The 16,690-nt window shown below is 43.2% G+C and overlaps 1 protein-coding gene and 1 long non-coding RNA gene across 22 annotated transcripts in view; one reads left to right on the top strand and one right to left on the bottom strand.

Annotated features, from left to right (window-relative positions):
- The window catches only part of ZNF567 (zinc finger protein 567), a 32,029-nt gene that overhangs the window by 2,419 nt on the left and 12,920 nt on the right, over positions 1-16,690 (top strand). For 7 of the 21 annotated variants that reach the window (XM_089319476.1, XM_089319488.1, XM_089319475.1 and 4 more), the window contains one exon: positions 1,403-1,476. In XM_089319476.1, the coding sequence (XP_089175602.1) occupies positions 1,468-1,476 (9 nt within the window). In that variant the 5' untranslated portion in view covers positions 1,403-1,467. Of the gene's footprint in view, positions 1-1,402; positions 1,477-2,096; positions 2,231-4,114; positions 4,240-6,280; positions 6,418-6,805; positions 7,047-7,638; positions 7,775-9,748; positions 9,981-16,690 lie in introns of those variants that run through there. The other 14 variants (XM_089319478.1, XM_089319486.1, XM_089319482.1 and 11 more) reach the window with 9 other exon arrangements.
- On the bottom strand, positions 56-1,278 carry LOC149120829 (uncharacterized). Its single transcript, XR_016224891.1, has 2 exons — positions 1,085-1,278; positions 56-907 (listed from the first exon to the last, which is right to left on the bottom strand). It is a non-coding gene; the product is annotated as an uncharacterized LOC149120829 (long non-coding RNA).

Genomic DNA, 16,690 nt, shown 5'->3' with positions numbered 1-16,690 from the left:
ATGGGTAATTTGTGTGTGTGTGCACACACATGCATACTCAAATAAGACTTAAGACTTTGAACAAAAAGGCTTCATTTATAGCTATAAAAATATGAGATACAAAGGGAGTGATGATTCTTTTTTAAAAATGTGTTTTCAAAAAAGCACATTTGGTGCCAGCACCACAGCTCACTAGGCTAATCCTCCGCCTGCGGCTCCAGCACCCTGGGTTCTAGCCCCGGTTGGGGCGCCGGTTCTGTCCTGGTTGCTCCTCTTCCAATCCAGCTCTCTGCTGTGGCCCGGGAAGGCAGTGGAGGCACCCGCATGGGAGACCAGGAGGAAGCACCTGGCTCCTGACTTCAGATTGTCGCAGCGTGCCGGCTGTAGTAGCCATATGGGGAGTGAACCAATGGAAGGAAGACCTTTCTCTCTCTCTCTCTCTAACTCTGTCCAAAAAAAAAAAGCACATTTAAAAAGGCCAAATAAAAGAACAAGAAGATATAACATGATAAAATATTAAAACTCTCTTAACATTTAATGCAGTTCCATTAAAATCTCAGTAATATATTTGAGCTTTCTAAGATTCTTAGAAAAATTGGGATAAGTAGCACTAGTAAATGCTAAAATATGTTGTAACTTTTTAATAACTGCACAGTGATTATGGCAGTTAACAGATCATGGAACCGGCTATGAAGTCCAGATTTACTCAGATATATAAAAGAAAGAAAGTGGATGACAGAGATAACAGTTTTGACAAGTGAAGAAACATTACTGAGTACATAGCTATATCAGATGGCAAAATGCTTTTACAAATAGTATTTTTGCATGGGAAAAACAAAGTCAAATGAGAAACTTTGAAAAAATTCACAATTCATACCACAAACTTCCTTTTCAAAAGTTCTGTGTCAATCCAGAAGATAAAAATAACCTAATAGAAAAATGAAACATATTATGAGACATTCATAAGAAACTAAAGATGCTTTTTTAGGAAAGGAAGATTATAACAAGAAAACTGAAAACTAGAAACAAAATTTACACCTATTAAATAGGCAAGCATTAAGAGATCAGCAGTAATAGTATTCCTCAGGGTGACAGATGTTCTTACCTGTTATTGGTGGTAGTAAAAATAGTCCAGCCTTAGTAGAGGGCAGCTTGGAAGCAGTTAATAACAGGATACTTCAAAGAGAAAAGATGTTGCTTGAGTGAACAGGAATTTGCCCCCAATCCATCTTGCTATCCCAGGAGCCTATATCTCTGGCTTTGCAGATGAAACAGGATTTTTCTAGCTCATTCTTCCCCCTATACTTATGTAAGATGTGCAAAGTAGACAAGAACCAAAAAGGAAGTAATTTTAGTTGAGTTGTAAGTCATAAGGTGTGTGGTCTCATGTGGCTTTTTTCTTATCTTGGTTTTACCTTCTTAGGAACCACCCCTTTTCTAAAGAGGACCCCAAAGGAAAGGCTGGTAATCTCTGAAAATCTCAAAACCATGGATCAGGTGAGGTGATGGTTCTTCTTTCCTTTCTGAAAGTTTGTTTTGTGGGGCCAGCGCTGTGGTGCAGCGGGTTAAGAAGTGCGCTGTAGCACTGGCATCTTATATGGGTGCCGGTTCTAGTCCTGGCTGCTCCACTTCTAATCCAGCTCCCTGCTAGTGCACCTGGGAAAGGAGCGGAGGATGGCCCAAGTCCCAGAGCCCCTGCACCCTCATGGGGGATCTGGAAGAAGCTCCTGGCTTTAGCCTGGCCAGCCCTGGTTGTTGTGGCCATTTGGGGAATGAACCAGCAGATGAAGGATCTTTTTCAGTCTTTCCTTCTTCCTCTGTAATTCTTCAGGTAAATTAAAAAAAAAAAAAAAAAAAAAAAAGTTTTTTTTAAAACTATATTTGGGCCTTTGCCTTTCTTACCCAAATCCTCTTACCAACCTCCCACCTAAAATTTTCCTGCACTCAAATGGGGACAAAACTGGTCTCCATTTCCTTTTACAGTCTTTTTCCAAAAACTGTGTTGGGGCAAAAATGCATTTAAATGTGAATGTATTACTGAATTAAATGTGAATGTATTACTGAATAAACTTGTCTTGCGTGGATAAAAATGACATAAACCTCTATTACATCCACAGATCTGAGTAATGATGGAGGTGAAATTGATAGATTGGCATTAGTGTGTGGCAAGAAACCTTGGCTTAAGTCTTTGAGGACTGAGATGTGATCAGCAGCTTGCATAAGGAACTGAGAATTTTGTTTCTCTTCTCTGGTCCTTCAGTTTTTTTCTCAGCTGCCAGTGATTCCTAAAAATCTGTGGCTTTTCAATGGTATCTTTTCCAGTATACTAATAATATTACAGATTTATTCCTATTTTTTAATTTCTTCTAATTTTATATTTGGATGCAGAAGTAACTGTATATACACAGGCCACCATTCTGAACTAGGAGTATAATTCTGGAAATATTCTGTTCTTGGTTTCCAAGATACTACTCTCCTTTTCATTCAGAAAATTGATCTTTATGTCTGAACTTCCTAAATATTGGTATTCTCCAGATACTGTGTTCGCTCTCTTCTCTTTGAAGTCTCCAGTTCTCTATTCATAATCTACCATTATCATTCTAATGATACACAAACAATTTTAAGCCTAAAGTTCTGTGCAGAGTCAAAACCACACATCCGACCTCCATATTCCATACATACTAATGCACATATGTGAGATTTATCTCATGATCTCTCTCTTTTTTTAAAAAAAAAGATTTATTATTTTTATTTGAAAGTCAGAGTTACACAGATACACAGAGAGAGGAGAGGCGGGGGGGACTCTCCATCCAATGGTTCACTCCCCATTTACCCACAACAGCCATAGCTACGCCAATCTGGAGCCAGGAGCTTCCTCCGGGTCTCCCACGCTGGTGCAGGCCATAGCAGAGATCTGGATCGAAGTGGAGCAGTCAGGTCTCGAACTGGCACCCATATGGGATGCCCGTGCTTCAGGCCAGGGCGTTAACCTGCTGCGCCACAGCACCGGCCCCTCATGATCTCTTTCTCACCATCCGGTTCTTTGTTGTGGCCCCAGCCCTTACTCCTATTTACAGCTAATATGAGTTAATTTAATTACACATCTTATTCCCCACCACAGTGCCCTCCATGCCCAGGGATACCATCTGTACTTGGGTACCTATCTCATGATGATCACTTGTCTTCCTATTTGAAGCTTCACTTCTTTTCAATTCTCCAAATGCTCACCCCAGGGCTTGCTTATATATCTTTGTGTTCCTTGTGTTTTGTTATTTTACTTTTATTGTTGTGAACATAAATAATATAAAATTTACCATTCTAACCATTTTGTTTATTTATTTTTAAAGATTTTATTTATTTCAGAGGTAGAGTTACAGACAGTGAGAGGGAGAGACAGAGAGAAAGGTCTTCCGTCCGCTGGTTCACTCCCCAAATGGCTGCAATGGCTGGAGCTATACTGATCCGAAGCCAGGAGCCAGGAGCCTCTTCAGTCTCCCATGTGGGTGCCTGGGCCCAAGCACTTGGGCCATCTTCTACTGCTTTCCCAGGCCATAGCAGAGAGCTGGGTCAGAAGTGGAGCAGCTGGGACTAGAACCGGTGCCCATATGGGAGGCCAGCACTGCAGGCAGAGGATTAACCTACTGTCCACAGCGTCAGCCCCCATTCTAACCATTTTAAAGTGTATAATTCAGTGTCATTAAGTACATTGTAACATCAATAATGTTAGGTAACCATCACCACTTCTTCGTTTTATTTTTTTCTAAAGATTTACTCATTTATTTGAAAGAGTTACAGAGAGAAAAAAGAGAGGCAGAGAGAGATTGTCCATCCACTGGTTCACACCCTAGATGGCTGCAATGGCTGGGGCTAGGCCAGTCTGAAGCCAAGAGCCAGGCACTGCTTCCAGGTCTCCCATGTGGATAGCAAGGGCCCAAGCACTTGGGCCATCTACTGCTTTTCCCAGGCCATTAGCAGAGGCTGGATGGGAAGTGGAGCAGTTGGGACATGAACCGGTGCCATATGGAATGCTGGCATTGCAGACAGTGACTTTACCTGCTTCACCACAACGCTGGCCCCTTATGAATTCTTACGTTTCCAGACTGTTTTTTTTTTTTTTTTTTTTTTTTTTTGACAGGCAGAGTGGACAGTGAGAGAGAGAGACAGACAGAAAGGTCTTCCTTTTTGCCATTGGTTCACCCTCCAATGGCCGCCGCGGCTGGTGCACCGTGCTGATCCAAAGGCAGGAGCCAGGTGGTTCTCCTGGTCTCCCATGGGATGCAGGGCCCAAGCACTTGGGCCAACCTCCACTGCACTCCCGGGCCACAGCAGAGAGCTGTCCTGGAAGAGGAGCAACCGGGACAGAATCGGCGCCCCGACCAGTGTGCCAGCACCGCAAGGCGGAGGATTAGCCTAGTGAGCCACGGCGCCGGCCCTCCAGACTGTTTTTTTAATCATCCTAAATTGGAAATTCTGTACCAATAATATTAAAAAAAATAATGTTTCACCATATGCTGATGGCATCAGACCCATAGCACCTTAGAGGAATGTATAAAGTTAATCCATTAAGGGAGAGGCAAATATTTAAATGGCCATGAACAATTTACATTCAATAATAAAAGTCATTAATTATAATATAGTTTTCCAACTCATGAAGATGATGCATATCTCCTCATGTTTAGTTTTCTTTAAATCCTCTTAGTAATATTTTCAATGTAGCAATCTTGCAAAGATTTTTATATACTATTCCTTAATACTGTTGTTAATGGTATTCATTTTATTTCAGTATCCAATTTTTTATTGCTGGTATATGAAACTGCAATTGATTTTGTATCCTGATGCACACAGCCTTTACAAACTCTTATTCTAGTAATTTTGTATATTTCTCAGGATTTTCTACATAGGCGATCCTGTCAAGTATGAATAATGACTGGTTTTCTTCTGTTTGCCAATATATATTTTTAAAATTTCTCTCATCCTAGTACATTTTTGCCTTATGCTCACCTTAGATGAAAAGTACGTTAGTCTTTATTATGTATGGGATTGTTACATGGCTTTTTCATTAACTTGAAGAATTTGTAGTCTGCTGATTGTGTCAATCATGAATGAGTTGGTGATTTTTTCCACAATTGATCTGCATCTATCAGTTTTGGTGATTATATGGATTTTCTTTTTTTCTTTTATTATAGTGAAGTATACTGATTGATTTTGAAATATTAAACTTAATTGTCATAGGATATACTCCACTTAATCATGATACAATGGCTTTGCATGTATCGCTTGATACATTTGATAATGCACAGGTGTTGTGGCTCAGTGGCATTAACCATATCTTAGGACCCCTACATCCCATATTGGGTGCTAGTTTTACTGAGCTACTTGAGCCATTGGCTACCTTCATTTCCAGTCCAGATTCCTGCTGATGTATCTGGGACCCAAGCACCTGGGAGACCCAGTTGGTGTTCCTGGCTCCTGGCTTTGTCCTCACCCAGCTGTGGCTATTATAGGCACTTGAGCCAGCAGATGAAAGATGTTTGTGTGTCTGTCTCTCTGTCTCTCTCTCCCTCTCTCCCTCTCTCCCTCTCTCCCTCTCTCCCTCTCTCCCTCTCTCTCTCTCTCGCTCCCTCGCTCCCTCGCTCCCTCGCTCCCTCCCTGTCTCTCCCTCTAAATTTGCCACTCTGCCTTTCAAATAAATCTTAAAAAAATTTTTGACGTCCCCAGTGAAGCCATTTGGAGACTTCTTTGTTGCAAGATAGTTCACTAGTTGTTCGATTTCAGTAATAGAATTAGGGCTATTCAGATTATCAATTTTTGAATCAATGAGCTTTTTTTTTTTTTTTTTTTTTTTTTTTTTTGTTTTGTTTTTTTTTTTTTTGACAGGCAGAGTGGACAGTGAGAGAGAGAGACAGAGAGAGAAAGGTCTTCCTTTTTGCCGCTGGTTCACCCTCCAATGGCCGCCGCTGCAGCCGGCGCACCGCGCTGATCCTGGCAGGAGCCAGGAGCCAGGTGCTTTTCCTGGTCTCCCATGGGGTGCAGGGCCCAAGCACCTGGGCCATCCTCCACTGCACTCCCTGGCCATAGCAGAGAGCTGGCCTGGAAGAGGGGCAACCGGGACAGAATCCGGCGCCCCAACCGGGACTAGAACCCGGTGTGCCGGCGCCGCAAGGTGGAGGATTAGCCTATTGAGCCACGGCGCCGGCGAATCAATGAGCTTTTGTAATTTATGCCTATCAAGGAATTTGTCCGTTTCATCTAAATTGTGAAATTTACTGGCATAATGTTTACCAAAATTTATTCTTTTTAGGGGCCAGCACTCTGGTACAGTGGGTTAAGCAGCTGCTTGCAACACTGACATCACATATGGTGTCCTGTATTTTGGAGTGCCAGTTCAAATCCCAGCTATCTTGCTTCCTATCCAGCTCCCTGCTAATGTGCCTGAGAAAGGTAGCAGAAGATGGCCCAAATCCTTGGGCCCGTGTGGGAAACCCAGATAGAGTTCTGAGCTCCTGGCTTTGCCAGGGCTGACCTAGCCATTGTGGCCATTTGGGGACTGAACCAGTGAATTGAAGATCTTTCCCTCTATAAACAATAACCAAATACTGTTTATAGCCCTTGCCTGTATTCCTGCTAAACTAGTCTTTTCACTTGTTGAACTCTTTTTAGTGGGGCATTAAGCCTTTGACTATGTAAATTAAAAATGTTATCTCAAAAATTAAAAGAAAACTCTGGGGGGTCAGCGCCGTGGCACAGTAGGTTAATCTTCCACCTACAGCACTGGCATCCCATATGGGCACTGGTTCTAGTCCTGGCTGCTCCTCTTCCCATCCAGCTCTCTGCTGTTGCCTGGGAAAGCAGTAGAAGAAGACCCGAGTCCTTGGGCCCCTGCCCCAACATGGGAGACCCAGAAGAAGCTCCTGGCTTCTGGCTTCGGATCAGTGCTTCTCCAGCCGTTGCAGCCATTTGGGGAGTGAACCAGAGGATGGCAGACCTTTCTCATTGTCTCTCTCGCTCTCTTTGTCTGTAACTCTATCTCTCAAATTAATAAATAAAATATTTTTTAAAAAAGAAAACTCTGTCACTCTCTTTTTCAAATAAATATATCTTTAAAATATGTGTATTCTTTTTTAAAAAAGTATTCAGTAGGCATAGAGAGAGATAGAGACAGAGCTTCCCATCTGCTCGTTCCCTCCCCTAGATGGCCTGCATAATATAGGTCTCCTATGTGGGTAGCACAGATTCAACTACTAGAGCTACTACTAGAGTCTGCATTAACAGGAAGCCAGAGTCATGAGCTAGTGCCAAGAATCAAACTTAGGGATCTTAACCGCTAGGCTAAATGCCTACTCTGTCCTTTTAGTTTTTGTAAAATCTGTAGTGGTGTCCACCTTTCATTCCTATTTTTGGTAGCTTGCATCTCACTTTTTTCACTAGTCCTTTATCTAGAGGCTTATCAGTATTGTTGATACTTCCAAATTACTAGCTTCTGATTTCATTTTGTAACAATTTCCTATCCTTTTCATTAATTTTAGGTAATTGGTTCTTCTTTTACTTGTCTTGCATAATTGGAAGCTTATATCATTGATAAGACATTTCTTTTCTTATAGAAGCTTCTAATGCATTACATTTAACTTTTTTTTTTTTTTTTTTTTTTTTGACAAGCAGAGTGGACAGTGAGAGAGAGAGGTCTTCCTTTTTCCATTGGTTCACCCCCCACTGGCTGCTGTGGCCGGCGCACCGCGCTGATCCGAAGACAGGAGCCAGGTGCTTCTTCCTGGTCTCCCATGTGGGTGCAGGGCTGAAGGACCTGGGCCATCCTCCACTGCCTTCCCAGGCCACAGCAGAGAGCTGGCCTGGAAGAGGGGCAACCGGGACAGAATCCAGCGCCCCAACCAGGACTAGAACCCAATGTGCTGGTGGAAGATTAGCCTATTGAGCCACGGCGCTGGCCCTTGCGATACACTTTCAGTGGCCTCTAACAAATTTTGATGTGTTGCATTTTTATACTCATTTTCTGACCAACTTTAGTGAAGCATAGTTTATGTTATAATATATATGCACAGCTCATGAACTTCAAGAAGTATTTCTAAGTAATGACCACAGTAATCAAAATTATAAATTTCCCCTCATGTTCCCAGCTACTTCATTGTCATTCCCACCTTCAGTAATCACATACCTGCTTCTATCACCATAAATTAATTTTCTGTCCTCTAGAATTTCATACAACTAGAACCACAGAAAATAGTAGTCTCATTTTATCCACAGGGAATATGAGCTAAGACCACCACTGGATGCCTGAAACTAGATAGTACTGAATCCTATATAAACTATGTTTTTTTCTATTCGTATATACGCAAATGTATGTATACATGCTGTTTATGTCTGAAGTACTTACAATGAACTGTGACCTTTTGCAGTTTGAGTTGCAACTGCAAAACTTCCTTTTAAGCAATTTCACAGGTAGAAGTTTCACTTATACTGTAGATTTTAGCAACCTCAGCATACAATTTTTTTTTTAAGTTGAGAACATTCATCTTCACTTAAATGGTGCATTTTACGACTTTTCTTTGGAATATATGAATTGCCATCATTAGTGTTCTTATGCAATGGAACCATTATTAAGTAAAATAAAGACTTTGTGAACCCAAGTACAACATCAAGCAATCTGATAACCAAGACAGCTATTAAGTGACTTAACAGGCAGGTAGCATATACAAAGTGGATATGCTAAACAAAAGGGGATGATTGACATCCCACTGGAGTGGGGCAAAAGAATTACTTCAGTAAGATGTATAATTTTAAACTCATGAATTTGGGGGGCAGGTGTTGGTGCAGCACTTAAGATGCTGATTGGGACTGCCAGCATCCCATATTGGAGTTACTATACTTCATCTCTGATTCCAGCTTCCTGCTACTGTGCATCCTGGAAGGTTGTAGATGATGGCACAAGTACTTAGGTCTGTGTCACCCATGTGGGAAACCTGGGTATAGATCCTGGCTCCTGGCTTTGGCCTGTTCCAGCCCCTGCTGTTTTGGGCATCCAAGAGTGAACTAGTAGATGGGAGCTCGCTCTTTGTTGTTTTTGTCTCTCTGCCTTTCAAATAGATGGAGAGGGAGAGAGACTCTTTATTTAAAAAATCAATAAAACAGGAATTATTTTATGATTTTCTTTGTTTTTTATGTATTCAAGAGGCAGAGATAGAGAGAAGGAGCTCCCATGCTGGGTCACACCCCAAGGGTGTACAATGGCTGAGGCAGGGCCAGGACCACTGCAGGACTGAAGCCAGGAACCGGGAGCATGGAACACAAACCAGATCTCCCACATGGTGGCAGAAACCCAGTAATTTGAGCCTTGACTGCTGCTTCCTAGCATCTAGCTTTAGCAGGAAGCTGGAAAGGAACTGAACCCAGTCACTCTGGATATGCGATGCAGGTAATTTAACTGCTCGGTTAAAAAGGAATTCTTGTTGGGGGGTGGGGCAGCATCTGGAAGAGCTCTGTATCTCTCCTCTCTCTGTAACTATGCCTTTCAAATAAATAAATAGATCTTTTAAAGAAAAAGGAATTCTTTGTTGCTGTAATTTTCCATTGAATATTTTCAGATCATAGTTGATTATGGGTAGATGAAACCACAGAATGTGACACTGGAACAGCTGGGGTTCGAACTGGCGCTCATATGGGATGCAGGCACTTCCAGCGGCAGCTTACACTTGCTATGCCATAGGGCTGGCCCCTGTAGTATTTTGTTTTAGAGATTTATTTATTTATTTGAAAGGAAGAGAGAGGTCTTCCATCCACTGGTTCACTCCCCAGATGGCTGCAACAGCTGGAACTGGGCCAGTCTGAAGCCAGGAGCAAAGAGCCTCTTCCAGGTCTTGCACATAGGAGCAGGGGCCCAAGCACTTGGACCATCTTCCACTGCTTTGCCAGGCCATAGCAGAGAGCTGGATCAGAAGTGGAGCAGCCGGGACGCGAACCAGTGCTATGCCACAGTGCTGGCTCCTATAGTAAGTCTTTAAATCAGATCATTTCAATCTTCAGCTTTGTCTTTTTCAATTTTGTTTTAAATGTTGTATATTTCAATGTAAATTTAAGAAACATTTTGTCAGTCTCTTCAAAACAACCTATGTGGATTATTATTAGATTTTTGAAGATTATAGATTGGTCAGAGATATTTAATTATGTGTTAGCAATAAGACTTCATCTATGGACATGGCATATCTCCCTGTTTATTTTTGACTTTTAAATTTCAGCAGAGTATTTTATAGTTTTCATTGTACAGATCTTCCTTTTTTTTTTTTGATAGGCAGAGTTAGACAGTGAGAGAGAAAGAGAGAGAAAGGTCTTCCTTTTTCCATTGGTTCACCCCCCAAGTGGCTGCTATGGCCAGTGCTCTGCGCCGATCCGAAGCCAGGAGCCAGGTGCTTCTCCTGGTCTCCCATGCAGGTGCAGGGCCCAAGGACCTGGGCCATCCTCCACTGCACTCCCAGGCCACAGCAGAGAGGTGGACGGGAAGAGGAGCAACCAGGACAGAATCCGGCACCCCATCCGGGACTAGAACCCAGGGTGCCAGCGCCACAGGCGGAGAATTAGCCTAGTGAGCTGTGGCGCCGGCCCTCTTCCAGATATTTTATTCAATTTCATCTTCAGTTGTTTGCTGTTAGTTTGTAAGATATTTTTATGTATTTTAAAAAATGTTTGTTTTCATCTATTTGAAAGGCAGAGCAACAGAGAGACAGACAGCAAGAAAGATACCTCATTTGCTGGTTCATTCCTCAGATGTCAGCAGGATTAGCAAGGCTGATGTCAGGAGCCAGGAACTCCATCTAGGTCTTCCACATGGCAGGGGCCCAAGCACTTGAGCCAACATCTGCTGCCTCCCAAGATGCATTGCATTAGCAGAAAGCTGGATAGGAAGCTTAACATCCAGGACTTGAACTGGCACTGTGATAAGGGATGTGAGTGTCCCAAATGGCAGCTTAATCCACTACCCCAGATATTTATAACGACCTTGTATACTGTAACCTAGCTAAAGTTACTAGTTTCTAGTACTTTCCACAGATATGGTTATATTTGTAAATACAGTTTACATTCATCCTTTCCAATCTCTATGCCCTTTATTTCTTACTCTTTATGTACTATCCAGGACCTTCAATATATATTGGTATAAGCAGACACCCCTACCAGTCTTGTTCAGTTCTTTTTTTTTTTTTTTAATTTTTTGACAGGCAGAGTGGACAGTCAGAGAGAGAGAGAGAGAGAGAAAGGTCTTCCTTTTGCCATTGGTTCACCCTCCAATGGCCGCCGCGGCTGGCGCACCGTGCTGATCCAAAGGCAGGAGCCAGGTACTTTTCCTGGTCTCCCATGGGGTGCAGGGCCCAAGCACTTGGACCAACCTCCACTGCACTCCCTGGCCACAGCAGAGAGCTGGCCTGGAAGAGGGGCAACCGGGACAGAATCCGGCACCCCAACCGGGACTAGAACCCGGTGTGCCGGCGCCACAAGGCGGAGGATTAGCCTAGTGAGCCGCGGCGCCGGCCCTCAGTTCTTATTGGGAAAGCAATAGTATTTCAGCATTGAAAGTATATCAGCTGTCTTTTCTAGCTACATGCCATCAAGTTGAAGGAATGTTTTCTATTCCTACTTGATTAGGGGTTTTTATCATGAATAGATACTGAACTTCGTTTAATTTTTTTTAATTGATGATTATATGATTTTCCTACTTTATTCTAATATGATTAATTCCATTGTTGATTTTTATTACTTGAAAGGCAGAGACAGAGGGAGAGACAGACAGATCTTCCATCCACTGGTTCACTCCCCAAATGGCAGCAGTAGCCATGGCTGAGCCAGGCCAAAGCCAGGAACCATGAACTATATCTGGGTTTCCCATGTGGATACAGGGGCTGAGCACTTGAGCCATCTTCTACTTTCCCAGGCCTTCAGTAGGCAGCTGGATTGGAAGTGGAGCAGCCCAGAATCAAACTGGTGCCCAGGGCTGGTGCTGTGGCTCACTTAGCTAATCTTCCACCTGTGGCGCCGGCATCCCATATGGGCACCGGGTTCTAGTCCTGGTTGCTCCTCTTCCAGTCCAGCTCTCTGCTGTGGCCCAGGAAGGCAGTGGAGGATTGCCCAAATGCTTGGGTGCCTGCACCTGCGTGGGAGACCAGGAGGAAGCACCTGGCTCCTGGCTTCGGATCAGTGCAGTGCCAGCAGTAGTGGCCATTTTGGGGGTGAACCAATGGAAGGAAGGCCTTTCTTTCATTATCAAATTTTGATCTATTTAGTTTAAAAATTTTTATGAAAATTTCCTTTTTGGTTATTCTTTGATCTAACAGTCTATTTGTAAATTTCCAAACATCTGAGACTTGTCATTTTTGATTATATCTAATTTAGTTCCATTATTGTCAGCATATTCCAGGATTTGTCTTTAATGTGTTGCAACTGGTTATATTCTATCTTGGTAAATAGTCCATTTGTTCTTAAATAGTAATGTATTGTACAACTTTTATTTATTTATTTATTTATTTTTGGACAGGCAGAGTGGACAGTGAGAGAGAGAGAGACAGAGAGAAAGGTCTTCCTTTTTTGCCATTGGTTCACCTTCCAATGGCCGCCGTGGCCGGTGCGCTGTAGCCAGCGCATTGCACTGATCCGAAGTCAGGAGCCAGGTGCTTCTCCTGGTCTCCCATGGGGTGCAGGGCCCAAGGACTTGGGCCATCCTCCACTGCCTTGCTGGGCCACAGCAGAGAGCTGGCCTGGAAGAGGGGCAACCGGGACTAGAACCCGGTGTGCCGGCGCCGCAAGGCAGAGGATCAGCCTATTGAGCCACGGCGCCGGCCGTACTGTACAACTTTTAAAAATGGTGTTCTAGGGGCCAGCGCTGTGGCATAGTAGGCTAAGCTTCTGCCTGCAGCACCGGCATCCCATATCGGTACCAGTTTGTGTCCTAACCACTCCACTTCCAATCTAGCTCTTGGCTTATAGACTGGGAAAGCAGTGGAAGACAGCCCAAGTGGTTGCTCTCCTGCATCTATGTAGGGGACCCAGAGGAAGCTCCAGGCTCCTGACTTCAGTCAGTCCAGCTCCGGCCATTGCAGCCATTTGGGGAGTGAGAGCGGATGGAAGACCTTTCTCTCTGTCTCTTCCTCTGTCTGTAGTTCTGCCACTCAAATAAATAAAATCTTTTAAAAAGGGGGGGGGGGGTGTTCTATAAGTGTCAAGTGGGTTTAGATGATTAATATTAATATTCTTTTTCCATCGTTTTACTTTAAACTATTTGTATATTTGGTATCTAAAATGTTCTTTTTTATTTTAGAATTTTTAATTTTCACTCCATTTGAGAGACAGAGACAGACTGATAAAGAACTTCATTCACTGATTCACTCCCCAGATGCCCACAACAGTCAGAGCTGGGCCAGGCCCAAGCCAGGAGCTCAGAACTCAGAATCTGAGTCTCCCACATAGTTGGCATGGTCCCAAGAACTTGAATCATCATCTGTTGCCTCCCAGGGTACACACTAGCAGGAAGCTAGATTGGAAGTGGAGGAGCTGGGACTTGAACCAGGCAAATATGGGTAAAGTGGTGACTTAACCATTTTATCACACACCCATCCCAAAATATGTGTCTTTAACACTGAATATATTTGAGTTTTCTTTTTTAGACATTTTAATAATGTCTTCCTTCTTAAAGGAGTGCTTAATCCATTTTGGGTGGCCAGTTTTTTTTTTGTTTTTGTTTTTTTTTAAGACAGAGAGAGAAACCAATCTTCTATCCACTGGTTCTCTCCCCAGATTACCGCAATGGCCAGGGCTGGGCCATGCTGAAACCAAGAGCAAGGAACTTCTTCAGGTCTCCCACATGGGTGGTAGGGGCCCAAGTACTTGGGCTGTCTTCCACTGCTTTTCCCAGGCTATTAATAGGGAGCTGAATTGGAAGTGAAGCAGCTGGGACACAAATCAGCACCCATATGGGATGCCAGTGTCATAGTTGGCAGCTTTACCAACTATGCTACAACACTGGCCCAACTCTGCTTTTTTTTTTTTTTTTTTTTTTTTTTTTTTTTTTTTGACAAGCAGAGTGGGCAGTGAGAGAGAGAGAGACAGAGAGAAAGGTCTTCCTTTGCCGTTGGTTCACCCTCCAATGGTCGCCGCGGCCGGCGCACCGCGCTGATCCGATGGCAGGAGCCAGGTGCTTCTCCTGGTCTCCCATGGGATGCAGGGCCAAAGCACTTGGGCCATCCTCCACTGCACTCCCGGGCCACAGCAGAGAGCTGGCCTGGAAGAGGGGCAACCGGGACAGAATCCGGCGCCCTGACCGGGACTAGAACCCGGTGTGCCAGCGCCGCAAGGCGGAGGATTAGCCTAGTGAGCCGCGGCGCCGGCCTATTTTTTAAATTATAATATTTAATTTTTAACAGGTTCAGTGTGGTTTGTAGGTACAATCCTAAGAGCATAATATCCCCTTCCTCTCTCCCTCTTTGCTATTTTTAACTGTTTAACCTATTTTTAAATATAATTTATTTTTTTATTATAACAATTTTAGGTTCAAAGCAGTACTGAGCAGAAAACAGAGAACAGAGTGTACAGGTTCCCCCACTACAGCATCCTGTACCACAGTGGTATATTTGTTATAGTAAACTACCTTGACACATCATTATCACCTAAAGTCCATTTTTATATTAGGGTTTACTCTTTTTTTTTTTTTTTTAAGATTTATTTTTATGTATTTGAAAGACAGTTACAGAGAGAGGTAGAGCCAGAGAGAAAGTCTTCCATTCTACTGGTTCACTCCCCAAATGGCTGCAGCGCCCAGAACTTAGCTGATCCAAAGCCAGGAGCCAGGAGCTTCTTCTGGATCTCCCACGTGGGTGCAGGGGCCCAAGGAGTAGGGCCATCTTCTACTGCCTTCCCAGGCCATAGCAGAGAGCTGGAGTGGAGCAGCCGGGACTCAAACCGGTGTCCATATGGGATGCCGGTACTGCAAGCTGGGGCCTTAACCTGCTGCACCATAGCGCTGGCCCCTAGAGTTTACTCTTAGTAAGTGTATATTCTGTGGATCACCATTATACTGTCATACAGAACAGTTTCACTGTCCTAAGAATCTGATTGATTCTGCATGTTCATCCCTCTTCTCCCTGCCCCACTGAACCCTTGACAACCACTGATGTTTTTATTTATTCCAGAGTTTTGCCATTGATCTTGCACCATTATAGTTTCGTTTACTTATGCCCTATGTTTTGTTTTTCATTTGCCATGTATGTGATATTTATGTTTGTAATGAATGGTATTAAAATGTTTAAACCAAGAATCTAAAGCCCACAGGCCAGGTGTGGGCGCTGTGGGGCAGTGAGTTAAGCTGCTGCTTGAGATACCTGCATCCCACATTGGAGTGCTGATCTGGGTTCTGGCGACTCTGCTCCTGATCCAGCTTCCTGCATGCATCCTTGGAGGCAACAGATGACGGCTCACGTGTTCAGGGCTCTGCCACCCACATGGGACACCTGGATGGAGTTCTGGACTCCTGGCTTCATCCTGGCCCAGCTTTGCCTGTTGCAGGCATTTGGGGAATAAACTAGCAGATGAAAGACCTCTTTCTGTTATTTTAAAATAGATGAAAATATATAAATATTTAAAAGCATTTAAAAATTTTTTTAAGATTTATATTTTTATTTGAAAGGCAAAGTTACAGAGATGCAGAGGCAGAGAGAGAGAGACATATCTTCATCTGCTGGTTCACTCCCCAGATGGCAGCAACAGAGCTGGGCCAACTTGAAGCCAGGAGCCAGGAGCTTCTTCCAGGTCTCCCATGCGGGTACAGGTGCCAAAGGACTTGGGCCATCTTCTACTGCTTTCCTGGGCCATAGCAGAGAGCCAGATTGGAAGTGGAGCAGCTGGAACTGGAACCGGTGCCCATATGAGATGCTGGCACTGTAGGCAGCAGCTTTACTCACTAAGCCATAGCACTGGCACCTAAAAATAATTTTAAAAAAGTAAATAAGCCTGCAGGTAAATTCAACCTGCTGCCTGTTTTTATACACATTTGGAGCTACGAGTAGTTTTTACCTTTGAAATGTTTGAAAAAATTCAAAATAAAATTTTTTCACATGAAAATTATATAAAATTCAAATTTCAGTATCCAAAAATAAGTTCTATTGACATACAACTTTGTTCATTCACTTACATATTATTTATGGGTTCTTTTATGCTAAAATAGCAGAAAATATTCATCAGCTACTTTAAAAGATAAATGATATATTTTAAAGAAGAAAGATAATTAATACTTATGACTATTATGTATATCTTCTCATTTTTGTCATTACTTCCTGAAGACTTTAGTTAACACCTGGTGTTATTTTTATCTTCAGCCTGAAGAACTTCCTTTTTCAGCTTATTTAATGATAGAAATTTTTTTTTAAAGATTTATTTTATCTTAAAGCCAGAGTGACAGAGAAAGAGATTTTTCATCTGCTGGTTCCCTCCCCAAATGACCACATCAGCTAGGGCTGGGCCAGGCCAAATCTAGGAGTCCAGAATTCTATCTAGGTCTCCCACGTGGGTGGCAGGGGCCTAGGTACTTGGGCCATCCTCCACTACTTTTCAAGGCGCATCAGTCAGGAGCAGGAACAGAAGTGGAGCAGTCAGGACTTGAACCAGGACTCCAAACATTGGATACCACTGTTGTAGGTGGCACCTTAACTCATTGTGCCACAATGCC

The sequence above is a fragment of the Oryctolagus cuniculus genome, chromosome 18 (genome assembly GCF_051225735.1).
Source record: "Oryctolagus cuniculus isolate XC-2025 breed Fujian yellow rabbit chromosome 18, ASM5122573v1, whole genome shotgun sequence".
Lineage (NCBI taxonomy): Eukaryota > Metazoa > Chordata > Mammalia > Lagomorpha > Leporidae > Oryctolagus > Oryctolagus cuniculus.
The sequence above is the reverse complement of the archived record's forward strand: the minus strand, read 5'-3'. Positions and strand labels throughout refer to the sequence as shown.